Consider the following 22191-nt stretch of genomic DNA (forward strand, 5'->3'; position numbering starts at 1 on the left):
TTTCCAACAGATACATGTGCCCTTCTTTCTTTTCCTTCAAACCGAAGCAACATGGAGAGCAAGGCAATGCATAATTTAATCAAATACTGCTAAATTATTATAGGCGAATAATGTGGGAACAAACAACACCAATAATTTCGAAAAAACAAGAAAAACCAAAAGCAAAATTACAAATGAGCCACCAAAGCCTCCTCTTTCCATTCTCTTCCCCAACAATCAAAAACGGAAAGGCCACAATATTCTACATTTCCCATAATCACTAACTTTTCCCCGTTGGGTTGATCATTATCAATGAAAAAAAAGCTCATAAATTCCTGGCCGTCCGATTAGATGACTTATGTCGCCGGCCTTCATTGACTCTTCTGGAGCTCCGCCTCGCGCCACCACTCAAAACCCTAACGGTCAGATTTTTCTCACCTCATTTTCTTCTTCATTTGAATTTTTCGATAGTAAAAGAAATATTTATAAGACTAGTGCAATTTCTGCTTCCTCGGATACGATTAATCCAATGGACCCTAATTTCGGGTTCAATTCTCCGGCATTGGGCCCCACCAAGCCCGGTGAACTGTCGTCTAAGGCGGCTCCTCGGATTACCCGGCGGAAGAAAGCCATGCCAGCCCATCATCTCCGCTCAACGGGAGATGACCCGGGTGTTAATCCCTTTCGACCCGTATCTGAAATGAGTTCCGGGTCGGGTTTTCTTAATTCGGGTCATTTTGATCTGAGAAGTGATGCATTTGCATTTGGGGGCAGTAGAATTGGTAGTAGTGACGGTAATTTATTTTCGAATTCGAGATTGGATAGTTTTATGGAGAAGAATGAAGTAGCTGATGAAATTATGAACTTGAGAATTGGAAAAGAAAGAAGTGTGAATTTGGGTGGAAATGTGAAGAAAACGAGTGCGGATATTGATGAGACGGCTGAGTGTGATTTGCCAGATTATATGAGACAGTTAAATATCGAGAATGATGGAAAGGTTAGGAGTTTCAGGGAAGAGCTCCAGAATGAATTGAAGAAATTGAATATTAAAGAGAGTCTAAGTAAGATTAATTCTCAGAGCTTTGCTAATCAGGGAAGTTGTGGAAGCTCAGAGACTGTTCCTCGTGATAACATGGAAAATTTTAAGATCGAAGAGTCACTGAGTGGTCGAGAGAATAAAAAAATCGATAGTGGCTTAGGCCAAGAAGATAAAATGGGAAGTGGAAACTTGTCTTTAGTTACAGCAGAATGTAATCAGAAGCAGGCCCGAAATTGGTCTGGTCCCAAGCCTGATAATGCTTCTGACTCGATCCCTTCAGGGCTAAGTGATAGTTTGAGTGATAGTCAAGTGCGTTTGGAAGATCAAAGTTGTACAACATCGTCATCGCCATTTGTGGGCAGTGGTGTTCGTTTTGATGGTTTTGGGAATGCTGTTGAGGCTACATTTCAGGATAGAACTGAAAAGAAAGTTCATTTTAGTTTTAGTAGCAAGTGGGATGACATGGGGATGCAAAATGTAGAGTTTAAAACACCGAATATGATAGGAAACTTGAATAGAAAATTTGAAACAAAAAGGGATTCGTCTAAAGCCACTAGATCAAAGAAAAAGAAAGGGAAGTCAAAAAACCTCAATCCAGTTCAGCTGAGTTCCACACAAGATATTATCTTGGGGGAAAATTTGCAGGAAATTGATGACTCTTGTGAACCGTATTCTCCAATGGATATTTCTCCCTATCAGGAGACCCTGGCAGAGAGTAATTTCTCAAGAGAAACTTCAGTAACATCAGAAGAGACTCTCCATGTTGATGATGATTGTGCCTCAAATGAGTCACGTCCAGCAGTTTCAAACGATATGACAGATGAAGAACTGGTTGATGCTGCAGAACGTCTGGATATAAATGATGATGAAAAGTGCAAAGAGAAGGAAGAGGAAAAATCTGCATACTGTTTTGATAAAGTATTTAATGCCGAGGGACCTTCTGAAGAGTCTATATCGGGGACCGAGACGGAAAGCTTCAAATCTGCAACCGAACACTTAGACTATAGCACTGATAGCTTTGTGACTGCAGCTGATACACTTGCCACAGGTTCGGATACAGAAGTAAATTCTGGCTTAGGGATTGGGAAGCAGGAGGGTGATGGGGACAGTCATTTTGATTTTGCTCCAAGAATGGAAGAGAGTGGCCAGGGTAGTTTCATCTTTGCTGCATCTTCTGCTGCCCAAGGTCAATCATTGACAACAGCTCGTGCCTCCAAGAAGAAAAGTCGATCAAAAGTTGGTCAAGATTCACATTGTTTGTCTCCAAATAGCAGAGACTCGTACTCGTCATCCCGTTTAGATTATTTTCCGGTCTCTGGAACGTGTGCACTTTCGTCCCCCAGGCAAGGTCGAAAAGGTGATGCATCTACCTTGTTGAACCAAACTGGTTATATTTCCGAGCCAGTTAAGAAACAGGAATCCAAGGGAGAGAATAACTCAAGTACATCTGCCAGCATAGTGGCCCAGGAAGCTTGTGAAAAATGGCGACTCAGGTGTGGATTCATTTAGATATTCTCAGAGCAATCTTTACTGTATTCTTGCATGATGATGAATAATAGTCTTATCCAAATGTCTTTTGTGTTCTTCATTTTGGTTGTAGTAGCTTGAGTGGCTCTGCAAATTTGATATTTGGTGTAGCATTTTACATTTTCTGAAACCATGCATATAATGTGGATTTGCATCAGGGGAAACCAAGCCTATGCAACTGGGGATTTGTCTAAAGCGGAGGATTTTTATTCTCAAGGGGTGAACTCTGTTCCTGAAAATGAGACATCCAAGAGCTGTCTTAGGGCTCTGATGTTGTGCTATAGCAACCGTGCTGCAACTCGTATGTCTCTTGGAAGAATAAAAGATGCTCTAGAAGATTGTATGAAGGCTTATGCAATAGATCCCAGCTTCCTCAGAGTGCAAGTTCGAGCTGCAAAGTAAGACCTGTTTACTTCTTGGCTTTTTTCCCCTATTATTATTATTAATATTTTTATTTTTTTCAAATGCAAGATATTATTATTATTATTATTTTATTTTTTTCATGTGTTTGTATAATCTTCTTTTCTTCCCTTGAGTTTCTTCATGAATCAGTTTTGATTTTGTTTTTTTTTTGGTAATGATATAGTACTTCTTTGTTTGTCATGATTTTTGTTCTTTTTTTTATAATATGTTTAATATGCTTTTACAATTGGGTTAGTATTGGCAGTTCCTAGGGTGAGAAACCTCTGCTCTGGTCTTGAATTAACAATGACAGAAGGTTTTTTAGTTGCTTTACCCTAATCCTACTTAAACGCTTTACACTTATAGGCAGATAGCATGGGCAGGTGATCAAGACTAGATTATAGGAACAAAATATTATAAAATAACTTCAAAAATGAGGTTAGTCAGGCCTCCAAAAGCAGTGCGAAGATCTTTATTACTATATCAAATATCAGGGAGGTCAGTGGAAGTAATCCTTCACAGTAGTGCAATTTTTTCCCCCTATGTAGTTACTGAAATGACTTGATCTTAATGTTGAAGAACTAAAAATTTGAAACAAGATTTAGTTGTAGAGAAATGCTCTTATTCTCTTTGAGTACTATCTTGAAATCTCCACAAGTAGCCATCAACGATGAAGTCAATAGTTGTGATAATTCTCTTTTCCTGTCTGTGGAGGTGCGTGTGTGCATTGAGGTCCATGGTAAGATGATATTGGAGATATCAACTAACATTTATGTGGATTGTGGATTGTCCAGCTGTATCAAAAATAAGGATAAAAAGGTAAACATCTTTGATGTGTGGTTTAGAGCACTAATCAAACAAAAGATTGGCTATAGTGATGTCAATTAATTTTGACTCATAATTCCAAAGCCTCCTAAGATTTATAGGCTATATAGCACATTGTTATTTGAATGCTAATGGTGATTCGATTTTGGAAATTGATACAAATTTGATTCACTATTTATGAGTTATATGCTTTGAATCTTGGGAACTGTAATATTGGAGCTTTGAGCAGCAGGAAGGTATAATTATTTTATGCTTTCATGTTTCTTACTGATTCTTTTCTTTAGCTGCTATCTTGCCCTAGGGGAAGTTGATGATGCATCATTGCATTATATGAAGTGCTTGCAAGCGGGGAGTGACGTCTGTGCGGATCGAAAGCTTTTGGTAGAAGCATCTGAGGGCCTAGAAAAGGCACAGGTATAAAAGTACCTTTTTGCTGTAACAAAGCTATTACAGTATAAAATAATGTAGGTAAACTCTCTACAGAATGGTAAAAACTCTATACTGATCTTGGACATTGTACCAACCTTTGGACCTGATGATTCAGTGTTATGCATGCACTTGGAAATTTACCTTATAAAGATCGAACAACAAAATGATTCTTAAGAATCAAGTCAAGGGTTGGAGGTTTGTGGATCTCACAATTGAATATGCTTGTGTGCATAGGTTGTACACCCTTTCTATAATTTGACAAGCTACTTAAGTATAGAAAGTAGTTCCTAGAAAAGAATATTTGTTAAGCACATATAACATCCTTTTATAGTTTACTTTCTCAATTGGAATGCAAGAAAGAAATCCTGCTTGAAATATCTTACTATATGCCTCAATTGCAGTTTTCTGTGGGTTCACATTCCCAAATTCTCAGTTACACGTGATTACAGAATTGGATATTGGACACCCAACCTTATTAGTAGCATACAACTTGAACCAAGTAAATTACTGATGTACCTGGGCCTGGACCTGTTGGGGACTTGGGCCACCAGAAGTTTTAGACTTCAGTATTAAAGAGCTTTGACCCGATTTCTGTTTGTGTAACTTCCATATATTGCAGAGAAAGCATATAGCTTAATCTGTTTGTTCTTGGATTCTGGAAGGTTAAGCAATTTCAATAAATTGGTCCAACTTCCTGACTTTGGCAAGTAGCGTGTATGATTCCTCAAAACTAGGAATTTGTCTTCAAAACTCAAGTGAATCCTAAATCTTAAGGTAGCATTTCATTTCATAGTCTGTGGAATTTGATAGGCCATACATACCATCCTATAGAAAAAGTTATGTCTTTCTTCATGATTGATCTTTTCATGTTTTGTGAAAGTGATTATGAATTGAGAAAAAGGAGATAGATGACAAAGAATGGAGATGGGGTCTAATATAGAGTTAGAGCAGCCTTATTTGTTATGTGTAGTAATTAGTTGTATTAATCAGCTGTTCTTCTTCCAGGTCTGTACAATTTGCAAAAGCTGAATGCCATGCTAGATGGATAATGATTCCAGCCTAATATCTTTTGTTATGCATGGTTAATAATTGATTCAATTTCTTCTAATAAACCCCAAAACCAGAATCTTCTTCCTTTGTCAATCAAGTTATTAGTTACTTGATTTATTGTGTCCACATATAAATTATGTTTCACCATAAACTTTGCACCTTGTAGTTTTAGACTAATCAGTCATATATAGCATCCTCTGCTATTGCTAGCGGAATGTAAAGAAATTGTTAGTTGGGAATCAAGCGTAGTTGAACTTCAGAAGAGTATGCTTACTTGAATTTCTGAAAATTAAATCTTTTCTTCACTATCTATGTTTGTATATTTGGAGTTCCCGGCAAGTGTATTTTAGTTCCCAATCACTGACTGTATTTGTCTTGGTATAAAATCTGACGGGTGAACTTGGAATGTGATTGCATTCATTGCTTTCCCGTCAACTAAACAAAGCCTATATCATTTGTGAGATTGAGGTCAAATTCCTTTCTAGGTAGGCTTAACTTGAGATGAATGTGATTGCTGGTGATGATTTTGCTGATACAAGTCCCTATTAAAAGAAGAATGTCTGCAAAAATGTTGTTTTAATTTTGTTTCTGGATAAATATGCCAAAAAAAAAAAGAATGATGAATGCAATTTGGAACTTCTAATGAGAGTAATTTTTGATCCATGGCTGCCAGAAAGTATCAGAGTTCATGAAGCAATGCGCCGAATGTTTGCAACAAGGAACGTCTGCTGATGCGGAGACTGCATTGGGTTTAATTGATGAGGCACTGATTATAAGTCCTTACTCAGAACATTTACTTGAAAGCAAAGCTAATTCTCTTCTTATGGTATGTCGCAATATGCTTGACAAAAAATCTTCACTAAGGAGCTTTGCCTAATAATGAAAATTTTCTAATGCACATTCTGCATTGGAATAATTTTCCACTAGAAGTTTATGAATGTTGATTTCATTTTACAGCTACAGAGGTATGAAGATGTTATTCAGTTGTGTGGTCAGAACCTTGGTGCCTTTGTATCGAAATTTGATGTTTCTGACGCACATAAGGACTCTCGTTCCTGGGTTTGGTGCTGTTCACTTGTTGTTAAGGCTCACTTTTATGCTGGAAGGCTGGAGGAAGCTCTTGAATTTTTGAGGAAGCAAGAGGAGTCACTCCCTGTCATAGAGAAGTACCACACTCTATGCATCTGTCTGCATTAACACTATTTTTAAGATCGTCTTAGTGATAAATCCAAGTTGCTAATTTCTGTTTAGTTTCTCACTTGGATCCTCTCTGCAGGGGTCAAAGCAAGAATTTAGAATCTCTCATTCCTTTGGCTGGCACCATACGTGAACTCTTACATAATAAGGTTGTTATTCTTTAAGCCCGTATTTTGATGTCATGCTTGTATTGTTGATGCCATCAACCTTTTCCTCATATTACAATTTAAAAGAAAAACACGAGTGATTAGCCTGAGATTTTCTCGGATAGCTTTTTTAATTCCCATATTCCATCAGTCTTCAGGGATTAGATTCGAAATTTCATGTAAAAGAAGATGTTTTATGATTTTCTGGACATATATATATATATATATATATGATTTATTATTGATCTGTTGGACTGTTTGATTTAGTACTCTGGTAAAACTTTAGAGCTATTTGACAATAGCTTAGAGGATCAAAAAATTGTTTTGAGATTTAGCTTATTCTGGATTTTCTTTTTCCAAAGTTTTGGTTAATGTGGATTTCTCTTTTCATTATCTTCCTTTTGGGTCAGTTCTAAAAGGTTTGATTGCATTAGATCTTATGTGAATTTTTGCTATCAGCAGATTCAGCTTATAAACATATTTCTTACATTTTAAGCCATCTATTATTCTAAAGATTTTGACCAAATCTGTCAGGGCTTAGTGATCTTAAAAAGCTTGCTCATAAGAGAGGTAACGTACGTGGTTCCTAAAAAGTGAGGCTTATTCGGAAACATCAGAAGAAACTATAGACCAAAAATTGACTGATCAGACAGTACAGATGAATGTGCTTGTTATATGTGTTCTGTTCAGAGATGGAATAGCCTTGTTACAGGTTACGTTTTAGGGGTCATGATCATCAAAGCTTTAGCTTCCTAACGTAATAATGTATTGACATAATCACATTCAAATCTGTCAGATGGAGTTGGTATAGATTAAGGTCAAGAAAGCTTGTATGTCGTTCTTCTAGGAGTTGAGTTGTTTTGGAGGTGTTAGTTGTTGTATTAATCCTTCTTGAGTGAAATCCTGTTCTTTTGACCTTCAAGATGGTTAGCTTTTCACTTGGCCAGTCACCCTGTGTTGAAGGAGAAGGCTTGGCCATTTCAAATCCATTAGATTGGAGAAGGAAATGCTATTCATTGGTGACATAATGTTTAGAAATAAAGGGATTTTGTAGGATGGTGTTATGGTGGAACTTGGTGATTTGTACACAGTTCAAGGGAAAAACATATGAAAAGGAATGTATTTGCTTCATTTTGAAGGAGAACTTTCTGGATTTAGATGATTTTTTTTATGCCCTAAGCTTGTATTTTTACCATCCATTGATTTAATTTCATTCAATATGGTAATTGAATGATTCCAGCATGCAGTTTCTTAGCTAATGAGTTTTCTGTTTTCGGCAGATTTTGTTATTAGGGTGTGCATATCAGATTTAAACAACAATACTTTTGGTCTCTATAACTTGCACTTCGTCTAATGAGTTAAGAGTAGGTTTTCAGCATTTTGATGAAGCTGTATTTCATGCTGAATTTTCATGATGCATGTTTGGCCCTGAGAGCGCTGATGATATTTCTGGATAGAATTAGGACATCCAGTATTTTCTTCTCATCTAGGTATGTTATTCATAAAGTGAATTTGTAAGCAAAGCAAAAACTCTCCTTCTGGTGACTTCTGAACTCCAATTGAGTAAACATATAGTTTATTGAAATGTTAAAAAGACTATTCAAGAACTTATTTCTTGTGGATACTTGAAATATTGTTAACTGGCAACATTGATCAAGGTTTTTATGAAGATACACATCCTTGGCCTCCATAAAGTTCAGTTGCCATTGATCAAGGTTTTCTATAAAGTTTGATTAGCTTATTTTCTGGGAGCTGTTGTCCTTAATGCATTAATGACTGCATGTCTTATTGGTCCATGCGCCAAATGGAAATTTACTTGGTAGAACCTCCCTGGAATCAAGGTCCCCCCCCCCCCCCTCTCTTCTTATAATGGAGCCATTGACAGAATTATAGACTGCTTGCTTTGGGAAACTAAGTACCACGACTTGTCCACTAAAGTATGCTTACTTGTCCACCACTTGTCCACCTTTGGTTGAGAGAGGGCATTGTGGGGAATGAAGTAGGCTTAGGTGGTGGCTGATGTTATCTGAGTGCAAAAGTAAGTTGCTTCATCTTCCCGGTGCACAGAAAGTAATCAAAATAGAATTGCCTGTTGACCATGGCGCCTGGCTATGGAGGTTTTTGACTAAGGAAGTTTTTATTCTGGGGGGGTGTTGGGGAGGGAGGAATGACTCAAGTAGGAAAGGGAGAAGGACAAGCATGAGATAGAGGGGAAAAGATGCTACTGAAATATCATAATTTGGTTGAATTTTGTCTGCGAGATAGGGAAAGGAGATTTGGGTTTAGCTAGAGATTAGAGAGACAGGACTTAAGGGACCCTTTTACTGCTTAATTTTGATGTCAAAATGCTGTTGCATTCTGTTATTATTAGTATAAAAATGTCATACCAGTCTTTGAATGTTGCTGAAGTTGGGCTTCATTTGGCACATTTAGCTACAACTATTCAGGGTATGGTTCTTTAATGGAATATGATAGGACTGATAGAATTATTGGTGGAAGGTGATGATATATCAATAAAGACTAATTCTTATAATCTTTTAACAGGGAGAAGGAAGACCAAAACACAGATCTGGACTGTTGATGAAATATAGACAGTGTGTAGCTACATGACACACTTGAACTAAAGCAAAATATTATCGTGCATTTAGTTTTTAAAATTCTTATTCTTGGCTGTCTCCATCTTTCTTTATTTGGTTTGCATGCGGGCACAAGTGTTTGTAAACTTCCTCTTTCATGAATTCCAATGCTATAAATTCTTCAAATACATATTAGAAACTGCAAATAGCACCATGTGGAGTTGTTTCCTAGGGTGTAAAGCACTCGTGCATTTTGGCTTCAGGGTGCAGGAAATGAAGCATTTCAATCAGGGAGGCATGCAGAAGCTGTACAGCACTACACTGCTGCTATATTATGCAATGTTGAGTCAAGGCCTTTTGCATCAATATGTTTCTGTAATCGAGCTGCTGCATATCGAGCTATGGGTCAATTTGCAGATGCAATAGCTGATTGTAGCTTGGCTATAGCCCTTGATGGGAATTACGTGAAGGTTTGCCTTGATATGTAGTTTTCAGTATCATGCTGCTTAGGAACTATTTAGTTCAGATTATGAATTGGGACTTTTAAGTCCTCTTAATGCTCTTTTGAATACCGCAGATCACCAAACTAACATTTTAGATCGAAAAAGAGGCTGTTCATCTGACTTTAGGTTTTCTGTATTCAAACAGAGTGGGGTCTCCATGTTGCTTGTGGGAGATTATCATTTAGGAGTCCGAAGAAAATACTTAAGAATGGAGCCAGAGAAATACTTTAGAATGTTTTACATAGTACTTTCAGTACATGAGTTGATTTTTATATCAGTGTAGTTTTCTTCAAGAATTTAACTCCTAGTGCTGGGTTTTTTCCCAGAATGAAATAATCGTTGATCCTTCTATGTTTCCAAAGCTTTTTTGTGTGGCCTCATATGTTGGTTGAACTTTTCCAAATACTTCTTAATTTTCCCAGTCCTTATTTTTTAAAAAATGCAGACTTTTCTAAACTTTGGACAGATGCTGTTAGAAGATAATGTCTGCATCTTTAGCAATGGTTTGCCATCTTCTACCAAGTACATCGTAACTTTGTGTAATACTTGACTTCGAGGAAAATAAGAAAAGGCAATTAATGAATATCTAGTTATTAACCTAAATCAACATAACTAGTGAGGATGGATTTAATGCTGTTAAGTTTTCGATGAGCAACGTGCTTAAAGTCATCTGAACTTTGGTGAAGAATAAATTGGATATTTGAGTGCTTGGAATTAGGTTTTTACTCAATTAGTAAATTTATTGCTTTGAGAAACTTTAGGAGTGCCGAGACAATGAATACTGGATTAGAACAAAAATATACAACTCCACTTATACTTTTTTTTCCAACAAACGATAACAGATTTCATTAATATTAACACTTGATAATACAAGTATTAATTACAAAAAGGGGATACTACCCTCATTTCTTTCATCCCTAACTCAATCAGCCATATTGGGAAGTCATTTTCCCATTCAATGTTATGCACTAGTTTAACTGCAAAATGAGCTAGTGCATGACTGATTTCATTTGCTGCTCTAGAAATAAACACAAAAGAGCACCTGTCAAAACCTTTTCTAAGATCCTGTACGTCCTCTAGAATAGTTGCAATGCTGTACAACTCCACTTATACTGTTTTCAGTACTTTGTACATCTGTTTAGTCTTGGATGCACTCATAGCTTACTTGTTATCTTTTGGGTATTGAAAGTAGTTAAGGATAATTAGAGTGGGGGGAAAAGAAAAAACTTTAGCTGCCACCTGGAGAAGATCTCCCTTTTAGCCAGACTGAGAGAAGTACTCTTCGATACTGGCTACTTTTTGTAGCTTCTGTAGTTTTGCAAACTTGAATTGCATGGCCACATACTTGATTTTGCAGCTGTTTGCATCTTTAAAAGTAAAAGCAGTATATGCATAGCCTCTTTAGATCAAAGAAACTGAATTTTATCTTTTCTTGCTGCAACTGTTAGGTTTCAGACTTAAAATGGTTATTATTGAAATCTTCTTTTTGATTGACTTAGTTTGTCCGTTCACTCTTTTTAAGGGTTGTTACACATTTGCAGGCATTCTCCAGACGTGCTGCTCTTTATGAATTGATCAGAGATTATGGACAAGCAGCTCTTGATCTACAAAGGCTTGTATCTCTTCTCACCAGGAAATTGGAGGATAGAATTTATCAGTTGGCATCATCTGACAGAATGAAATATATAAATGAGCTTAAGCAAGCTCAAATAAAGCTTTCTCAGATGGAAGAAGCTTCCAGAAAGGAAATTCCCTTAAATATGTACCTCATTCTGTAAGTTTGATTTATCCTTATACTCAGTTTCTGAATGTGAATTAATGGCATTTGAGACTGCAGTTGCTGCCAACAATTAATTTTGCTAATTATGAAATATGTGTACTATCATATGTCAATTAGTTGGGGTAATATGGTCTGGCTACAGTCTGCTTGCCTTGCTTCAGCTTTTTCAAAAATTTTATGATGTACAGAATAGTGTGGTACATTTCTAAGATAACCATATTGATGTCTTCGTTTCTCGTTTTTTTGACACTTTTTACTTCTGACCTACTTCTTTGTTGATAGGTATTTTATCAGCATAAACTTTCTCTGCTTGTAGTTAATGAAATTGTTGTACAATTGGAAGAATTTTAGCTGATAAATGTGAAAAAAAGGGCTCTTTTTAGTTTGCTTGTACTTGGAGTAATTTAATAAAAAGATTCTTTTATCATTTACACCAATCACCTTTTTATCACTCATAACTCTATCCAATGAAGTGCTACAGTACTACCTTTCAAGAAAACTCTCCCAGAAAATAAGTTTTTTGTTCCATTCCCCCCTTATATGGATTCAATGGAGAAGACAGATAAAGCTATCTTCTCAGCATGTTGCTTTCTAGTTGGTGTATGAATGCCCTCAACTTAACTCTCATTTTAACTCAAAGTTGAGATCTTATGAGTGGCATTACCATGAAATTTGGTCTTCTATGGCTTGAGATGTTTTCATTTGTATGTTTGATTTAGTTGAGTAGGAAATAGCGCTTGTAAACTCTGGAGAGAACAGCATAGATTAGATCAATTAACAGAAGAGGTTGTATACTTTGTTCCAATGGTTTATAATGGTTTTTGAATTGGTTGAGGATACTTGTGAGTTTTGACTCTTCCAGAGCTATGCCTCATACCTATTGAGAAGATTTACCTGTCTTTTAATGAAAAGGACTTTTTGGCAGGGTTGGCAAATTTTCTTCTATTGGTTTTCCATCACTGGTACATATTTAGTATTAAAAAAGGGGATATCATGCATAAAAGAAGTGTACAAGTACCCTTGTCATTCAAGCAAAGAGTTCATTGCACGTTCTTTGCATGTAGTAATTATCTCACTACTAGAAAACATATAAAACATCTAGTGCTTTACAATCCATAAAAGTTTTGCTAAGTCCTGAAAAGCTCTCCTACACCTTACAACCCATATTACCCACACAAAAAAAAGTGCGTAACATTCCAAAGCTTCGTCATGTGCTGTATACTTTCCCTGCCTTCTTTGAAAAAAATGACATCTAAAATTCTTCTTGGCATTTCCCAGAGTTCCGAACAACTTGACACAAGTTCCCAGCAATCCTGGGCCAGAGTTCCACTGTTTCCTTTCTGCCAATATACTTAAAACCTTGTGCTTGTTTTCAGCTACAAGTGCTTCACAGTAGCATAGTGGAGAAGAGTGGCACCATTTTTGGAGCTTTTTGTTTTCCCAAATAGGCTCAGGGGAAAAATGTTTCTTGTCATTCTAGTATCTCTGGGAAAAAGGGATTTCCATTTTTTAAAACCAGTTGGCCTCTGCAATTCCTCCCCCTTCAATTGAAGTTGTGTAATCAGAGCCTTGGAAGCACTGTAACTGCCAACCTTTACAGATACCTGCTTAATTGAACATTATTTGAGCAGCCAATTGGTCCGAGAAATTGTGGAAATTTGCAGCAAGTAGGATTAAAACAAGTAAGCTATAATGAAAATGGATGGCAGATTGATGCAAACAATGACAGAGTTTATAAACTTCACAACTTTTTGCATTTGAAAAAATTTCTGGTACAACAAATCCTGTTAAACATTTTTTCAGATTTTTTCATTAGTTGGGTTTGATGAACACCTCCTTGGTTTTACAGAAAACTTTCTTCAGTTCCTATGTCATGGTTGCGCTAGACATGATTTCAACCTAAAAAGTTCAAAATAGTTTCTAAGTTGAGGGATATACATGATGTTTGTAAATTTGTTGTCTTAGATGTTTCTAGATAGATATCATTCAGCCTTTCTGTCTATACTAGAATAGGAAAGATTAGTTGTTAGAATGACTTAGGGTGAGGTTTAATAGTTTTTTCTTTTGTTGAAGCATTAAGTGAGCTTCGACAGATATAACAAAAAAGTCGAATATGAAAAGGAAATAAGCAGATGCATTGATCTCACCTGGCACTAGGAATTATTTGAGCAGTTCAGTTACAGTGAGTAATTTGGTGGTTTAGGTAATAATGAGAAATTTGGAGTCAAACAGCATTTTTTTATATGAAGCATGGTATAGTTCTATCTGCATTATTTTCTTCTACTTCACAGCATCTTTAAGAACTCTTGCTACTTGTAATTCAATATTTGGTAATTTGAATTTACCAAAAAAAATGCTTTTGCTATTGCTTGGAACAGATCTGTATAACTTTTGATATATCTGGTGACTAACAATACTATGGGCATATCATGATCCTCTGTAGATGTCTGGTCCCTTGGAGCTTGGTGGGATTTGAATCAATGGAATGGAAATTTTGACGCTTGTTGCTTTAATTGCCTGGTCAAATATGAACTTTGGTGGATAGTCAACTAAGCTGTTATGCAGGGAAAAGAGAATTAGAATTAAGTGAGATTAATTTTCGTAATTGTTATGACATTACTGCTTTGGCATGGAGAGATTGGCAGGCGGAATAGGTCTGACAGAAGAACATTTATTTTCAGGATCTTTGTGTTGAACCTACTCTTATAGCCCCTATAGGGCATGTTTTAGAAGATATGCGTATTTAGTCTGTAATTTATCAGAAAGTATCATTGTGATTTAGATGTGACTTTTTCCTGGTTACATGTCTTATGATATTATAGATCCTTCCCGTTAATAACCGAATTTAATGATATTGTATTGCCAGGGGAGTTGATCCATCAGCAGCAGCATCAGAAATTAAAAAGGCTTATAGAAGAGCTGCGCTCAAACATCATCCAGACAAGGTTTTGTGCTTAAATTTCTGCTGCCATATTCACATGACTTTGACATTACTCTTACATGGAAAAGCAATACCTATGTAGGCTGCGCAATCTTTGGCTAGAAGTGAGAATGGAGATGAAGGGATGTGGAAGGAAATAGCAGAAGAAGTTCATAAAGATGCTGACAGGCTCTTCAAAATGATTGGAGAGGCATATGCAGTCCTTTCAGACCCTCTCAAGGTATTGCATTTATTCATCGCCTTATGCATCTTGTAGAAACAGAGTCTAAAATTGGTGCACTGTAGCAGAAACCCACTGACCACAGAACATTTTGGCAACACTGCGAGGAGTTGAATACAACTGGAGTTACAGTTACAAAGACAAGATAAAGCATTGGAAATTAATGCAATTGTCCTTTTCTAAGACAGGCCAAGGTTCCTCATTAGCATTTTTAGTGACGAAATATCTAAAAGAAGGGCTATATTTACTGCTTCCTTTTGTTAAACTAAAAGCTAAGTAGTGCGATAAATTTATAGTTTTGCATAGTCATATCTCTTAGTAATTTAGTTACTAATTTAGAAGAAAAGAATCCAAATTAAAACATTTCATTTTCTGGTTTAACCAAATTAAAATGTTCTATTAGGATTGCAGCCTCACATTTTGACAGTGAGGAAGCAAATGTGAAGAAAATAATGAAACACTCAACTTGATCCTTAAACAAAATTATAGAGGCTAAATAGAATGACTGGGCGGGGATAGTGAATTATTGCATATAGCCTTAATTATGATAATATACATGTTCTTGCCAAAGCCTTTCTGCAGTATGGAAGCAAGTTTCAAATTCTAGACTTCGGTTATCTGATGAACGAATCATCAAGTTGGAACAAAGAATTGGTTTTTGTCTGTGGTATGGGCTTGTGCCTCAACAGTAAAATCAGGTGCAAGCAGAGTTGATTGAGTGTTTTAGTTGCAATGATCATTTGGCTTTTTAGTGTGTTGGAATCCCAATCTAAGTTAAACTGCTTTGCACACATTTAAGTTACAATATTCCTGATGAGGAGGTTGAATTCTTTTCATTCTAATCCCTGACATTTATTTCATTTTTAGATGGAATAAACAAGAAAGCAACTTTCTTAAATGACCTTCTAAAATTGCTGCCAGGTTACAAACCTCATACTTTGTGGTGATATATTGGCAAAAGGTCATTTGAAAATGGTTTTGCTTGGGAAGGCAGAAGAGATGAATTAAGGACTTGTTACTTCGTTAGCATATGGATCCTCAAGTCTCTTACACCAAATCCTTCTGTTATTTGTTTTCTTGATGCCCTTCTATATTTCTTGCAGATGATGCTGCTTTCATGTCCTAGTAGCCCTTTTCCATCACATTCGTAGTGCATTGTTAAATTTACCTTGCAGAATCTATCCATTCTACAACTACTGTGCTGTGCATTTTCTTCTCCTCTGACTTCTGCTTTTCCAATTATACATACAGCGGTCACAATATGATATGGAAGAAGAGATAAGAAATGGTCAGAATACAGGCAGTGGAAGAAACACATCCAAAATGCATGCAGATTTCCAGAATTACCAGTTTGAGAGAGGTGGTGGCAGGTGGCAAGAGGGCTGGAGATCCTATGGGAGCTCCCAGTTTAGGAGTGCAGAAAGGAACCGATCAAGCCGGTATCCTTGATACCTTTTAGAGGCTTCACAATTGGAACTTAGAGCTGCTAGTCAATTGACTTTACCTGATGCCTTGTTACCACTGCTATAACATCTCGACAGTGTGTGGGTAGGCCAAGAGATAGGTGAAAGGGTTATAGCTGCTCCACGAGATGGTCGATAGACTAAGATCTACATCCAGTTTGGTTATAGCTGCTCCACGAGATGGCCAAGATCTACATCCAGTGTGGTTATCAAACTTGAAAGCTTGAGTTCATAAGCCACTTCAAGGCATTAAAAGAAGTGATCTTTTTGCTGAATTTTGCCACCTAAAACCGATGCTGCAGCTTTATGCATGTGCATATCTCCATGAGAATGATGGTCGGGATACTGTTGTCATCAGTTTGTATAGCAAAGAAGGATGGTTTGTGAATATCTTAGTCTAGCAAAAAGAATGGCAAATCGCTACGTTCACCAATGCAGTGGCATGTTTTTACGCACGTACAGGAAGATCTGATGTCTTTGAACACTTGAATTTCGAGTGAACTGTGAAATACAAATTTGACAAGAGTTCAACAAAAGGCTGGAGGACGGCCATCTGACAGTGGACTGCAGACTGACTATATCTCTCTTTGAAGGCCAAGCACTATAATCCGACTTAAACAGAATTGTCTCAGCATGTTGCATGTGTTTTCTTTTTGTAGTTATGTGTCTTGAGGAAGCATATTGATTTGTACAGCGGTTGCCAATATTGATCATTTGCAAATTCGCTTGCTAGAGTGGATTTTGTAAACGTAAAAATGAACTTTTGTAATCAACAGAAAAAACAAAGACAGGAAATTTCTTGCTTTGGCATTTATTGAGAATCAGAACTTGGTAGTAAAATGATTTTTATACTTAGCAAAGTAAAGCTGTCCATGATACTCCTCATCTCAAAGCTTTTATTTTTTCTTCAAGTTTCTTCATCCTTTAATTGGAATCCCAGAAACTTTTCTTTTTTCCTTTTCTTTCTCCCTTTCAACTAGAAGTTAGAAGTACTGACTTATGCAGAATTATGATGCAGAGAAAACGGAATAACAAGAGGAAATTAGTGCATGAATTCTAGTAAAAAGATGTCATTGATCTTTCCTTTTTTTCCCTTTTAATGGTAAATCAAAATGGTCAAAAATTCGAAGTTTTTTTGCAGATCTTTCTCCTACAATTCTGTGGGTACCTCTTGTTTAAGAAATTAAGATGCGATCATTAGGTGTTAATAGCAGTATCTTTGTACAAATGACTGAAATATCAAGTCTGCACTTCAGTTAAGATGTTAAATAGATGCATGTATATTTGTTTTGCCATTACCACAAGCTGCATCTGGCTTGATTGGTTAAAGTAAAACTATAAGGGTTTTTCTAGCAGGTTTCCTTAGAGACTCGTTAACACAGTTAATATTCACCTAATCTATTATATATATATATATATATATACACACATACACGCATACTAACAACTATTATCCTCTCTTGCATTTACATACATTTCTTATTTAATCTTGCCTACCCTTCATTGTATTTATTCACTTTTCCTAATTAATTTTATATTTTTAAAAAATATAATACCCGAAATATATCTTAACAGGTGCCCTGTTAGAAACTATAATTGGCTCATATAATCTTGCTTTGCTTCGTGGTGGTTAGGATCAACAGTTCATTAGATGCAACATTGACCAAAATGATTTTTTTTTTCAAATTAGTTCTTGGAAAATCACATTAAAGTGTTTAACATCAATACAAAGATTACAAAGCTCTTAAGAGAAAAGAGAAAAGACAGTTGAATAAGTTTATGATTTACCAAATGTATTGAAAATCCTTCAAATTATTAATCTTTAACCCATCAAGCTAGATGCACATTCAAGACTTATACAAAGTAAAGTTCAATTAGAGGCTACAACTATAAGAGATTAACAAAACATCACATATTTTCTTGAAGGAGAACATGTTCTACTTTTTTGGCAATGTTTCACCTACAATTTCTATGTAAAAAAGTAAAATGCTTCAATTAGGTTAAAACACGATAAAACATGTTGATAAACAGTTTATGGTACGAATACAATACGAAAACTAAATATATCATGTATAACTTTAAATATAAATGTCGAATAAAATTATGATACGACATGTTCACGACCCTAGTGCAAATATTAATCTTATTCTTCCTGTCTCCTATGGGATGTGTTATCCCAAAAGTGACTCCAGGAAAAGTGAGATTATTATGCCACAAAGTCGGTTGAGTTGTCCCTCTTCTTTATTCTAACCAAAGATTAAAGTAAGATTAGATTAATAATCCTATCCAACCTGGTCGGTGTACTACAAACTCTATTTTATGCCGATTTTCAGGTCAAATTTGCAATTTTCAATGTGACATCAATTGAATAACCTTCTGAACTGGACATTCCTTCTACCAATACTGCAGCAATTCTGGTGCAGTTTTCGTCAAATGAGATTATTTTCAAGGACACTAATTAATGGGGTTAATTATATTATTTATAAGATGCACCCTTAAAAGTACATGATTCTTAGTTTGCACCCTTTATTGTGTATTAAATCATTCCATTTCCAAAAACTTTTCAATTTTACCCAATAGGATACAATCATCGTAACAAAGCTCAAATTGAATCCAACTTCATCAGTTTAGATGCACAAATTGCAGGAAAATGACATATATGTTTCAATAGAAAATTAGTTTGGAGATAAACGTGAGACTTTACGTGGATAAAAATGGGTAGACAGATATAACTTCTATGAATATGAACAAAAATTACAATTTTTGAACAAAGACGCCCTCATGTGTTACATATTTTGACCCAAGTCGACATATTATTGATGTAATTGAAGAATTTATTACTTCTTTCTTTGCAACATGTGATCTCACAAGAATTTATTATTGACATGAATTCAATTTGGGTATGCTAGGTGGATTATATCATACATGGAAAAGTTAAGAGATTTTAGAGATTTTCATTTGAATGGTTAAAATTAAAAAATATATATATATAATTAAGCTCGTTTTCAATTTATCCATAAATAGGTTATAACTTAAGAATTTCTTAAGAATGACGACAAATCAGGGTTAATTACAAATTCACCTCAAAGTTAACGAATTTCCACTTTGTGTCTTTTACTGTACAATTTATTTAATTCATCCCGTAAACTTTCAATTTGTATCCTAAAAAACTCTTGTCTAAAGTGAATTTACTTTGTCTTTTTAGTCGCACTTATTGCATGAAAATGACACACATGCCCTCAATAAAATAGTGGAAAACGTGTGATGCTACATACATAAAATGAGGAAACAAATATGCCCCTGTACAGAAATAAATAAAAATTACAAGGTGGACAAAGATGTTCCCCAATGTACATTTTCGTCTTGAATTGACAAATTATTGATTTAAAAAGAAGGCATATATCTACTTTCGTTGCATTATTCACCCCACATAACGGAATAAGATTCACTTATTCATCTTGGGATTGTTAGGTTGATTACATACAGAAAAATTAAGAGTTAAGGATGTAGATTAATTAAATTGGATCGTCAATAGAAGAAAGTGAAAAACATGCATTTTCCAAGGGAATATTGTAACTAACCTTCAATAAAAAGTTAAAAACGTATATACACTGTCAGCGTTGGATGAATGACAATTATGTAAAATTTGAATTTGAAATTCAAATTTTACACATATATCACGGATCTAAATGATGATAATATATATACTGTCGGTGTATGTAAGATTTATTCAATTTTATTACATCTATGTTTTTATTTAGCAATAACTTTAAGATTTTTCTATTCTGTAGCTCCGAACAAAATATAAAAAATAGGCATACGGTTACTATGAATGTTCAAAAATTTGTATCTACCTCTTAAATTGTGTTCCATTTACCCAAAATTATTTGCATGGTTATTGAAAAACATGATAGGCTACTATATTCTGAGGGTACAAAATAAAATCATTAGGGATCGTTTCTTTTTAATCCTCCGATCCCTTTCTACACCTTTTCAACCCTTAATTGCCAAATGCAACATTCAAACTCTGAACCTGATCGCAGGAAAGATTCTAAGAGTCATTCTCTGTTTATTGGGCTGATCCCAATGGTTAAATCACCAGTACAAATAAAATGGCAAATGATATTTCATAGCACCTAATTTACTTCCGCAACAAATTTCTTCTAAAGTAATATTATATAGAATAGGACTACTATAGCACTTTTTGAGATGTAATGTATATTAAATAAAAAAATGATTGAAAAATAAAAAATTATTTTGTGATACAAGCAAGCATCTTTTTTTTCGTAATAATAATATTTATATAAGCTAATTTATCATATTCTATAGGGAGAAGGAATGTAAGAGACTAACAGCTAATTTGATTAGATTAACGGAGTGCTTTGACACTTTTTTCAGATTTTTTTCACCTAAATCAAAATTCGGTGGTTTTGATGCAAGCAAATTCATCTCTGAGTAATTTTGCTCCCGACTGGCAAAGTGAAGTAGGGTGTTTGTGCTACAAATGTTGCGAGCTACAAGGTCCAAGTGGACTAATAAATGCCCGGCCACAGCTCACATCAGCAATCCGGCCGACAACGCACAACTAAATCGACAAAATTGCCCACCGCCACGTGCTTGAGACGTGCGCGTGCTTCCACGCACCGCCCTTGGCCAATGTGCTAGTTGCTACTTTACGTGTGTCTGACAAAGGGGTGAACAAAAGCAATAATCATGTACAGTCGGTTCCAGTATTTAAATTACAATTGCCATGTTGTTTACCATTAACTCATTTGACTGAAAGGGACTCCATGACCATGACGTTAAACATATTACTACATTGTGTTTGTGTGTAAATTTCTAGTATATAATTGAAAAAACAAGATAAACAAAAGAAAACACAAACATGTTCTTTGACGTTATAGGAAAGCTTTTAGGTTAATTTTCTTCTTTTTGTATCCCTAGTCACCTATTTGTATTAATTATTCGTCACTATTACGTTTATTGAAATTTTTTGCATTGTTTGTCTGCTTATGAATGAGAAAAATACCCTTTCAAACCTATTGTTTGGTAGATTTGCTAATTCGATCATCGCTATTATTTTACCATAAACATCATTCCTTATATATCAATTTTTGACCAATTAAGGACAATTGGCAATTAATCTCTCAATTTGGATGGAGGATAACATTCAATCAGTCAATTATGATTGAATAAAGCATGTGAGAAACACGACATGTGAGTGGCAATTAATCTCCCAATTTGGATGGAAGATAACGCTTAATCAGTCAATTATGATTGAATAAAGCCTGTGACCAATTAAGGATAATTGGCAATTAGTAGTCTCCCAATTTGGTTGGAAGATAACATTTAATGAGTCAATTATAATTGAATAAAGCGTGTGAGAAACACAGACATGTGAGTGGCAATTAATCTCCCAATTTAGATGGGAGATAACACTTAATTAGTCAATTATGATTGAATAAAGCCTATGAGAAACACGACATGTGAGTCAAAACACATTTCGTTTCGTATATATCAATTTTTTGACCAATTAAGGATAATTGGCAATTAGTAGTCTCTCAATTTGGTTGGAAGATAACATTTAATCAGTCAATTATAATTGAATAAAGCGTGTGAGAAACACGACATGTGAGTGGCAATTAATCTCCCAATTTGGATGGGATATAACACTTAATCAGTCAATTATGATTGAATAAAGCCTGTGAGAAACACGACATGTGAGTCAAAACACATTTCGTTTCGTATATATCAATTTTTGACCAATTAAGGATAATTGGCAATTAGTAGTCTCTCAATTTGGTTGGAAGATAACATTTAATCAGTCAATTATAATTGAATAAAGCGTGTGAGAAACACGACATGTGAGTGGCAATTAATCTCCCAATTTGGATGGGATATAACACTTAATCAGTCAATTATGATTGAATAAAGCCTGTGAGAAACACGACATGTGAGTCAAAACACATTTCGTTTCGTATATATCAATTTTTGACCAATTAAGGATAATTGGCAATTAGTAGTCTCTCAATTTGGTTGGAAGATAACATTTAATCAGTCAATTATAATTGAATAAATCTTGTGAGAAACACAACATGTGAGTGGCAATTAATC

The 22191-nt window shown here is 35.4% G+C and overlaps 1 protein-coding gene across 1 annotated transcript; it reads left to right on the top strand.

The window, feature by feature from the left end:
* Positions 1-201: 201 nt before the first annotated feature.
* Positions 202-16917, top strand: LOC113702989 (uncharacterized). The gene is made up of 11 exons (XM_027224197.2): positions 202-2511; positions 2704-2943; positions 4057-4186; positions 5925-6077; positions 6209-6417; positions 6528-6597; positions 9434-9640; positions 11215-11447; positions 14320-14398; positions 14477-14614; positions 15866-16917. Exons 1-11 carry the CDS (start codon positions 338-340, stop codon positions 16061-16063), a joined length of 3831 nt encoding a protein of 1276 aa, XP_027079998.2. The 5' UTR covers positions 202-337; the 3' UTR covers positions 16064-16917.
* The last annotated feature ends 5274 nt before the right edge of the window (positions 16918-22191 follow it).

This window comes from Coffea arabica, chromosome 1e, assembly GCF_036785885.1.
Source record: "Coffea arabica cultivar ET-39 chromosome 1e, Coffea Arabica ET-39 HiFi, whole genome shotgun sequence".
Taxonomy (NCBI): domain Eukaryota; kingdom Viridiplantae; phylum Streptophyta; class Magnoliopsida; order Gentianales; family Rubiaceae; genus Coffea; species Coffea arabica.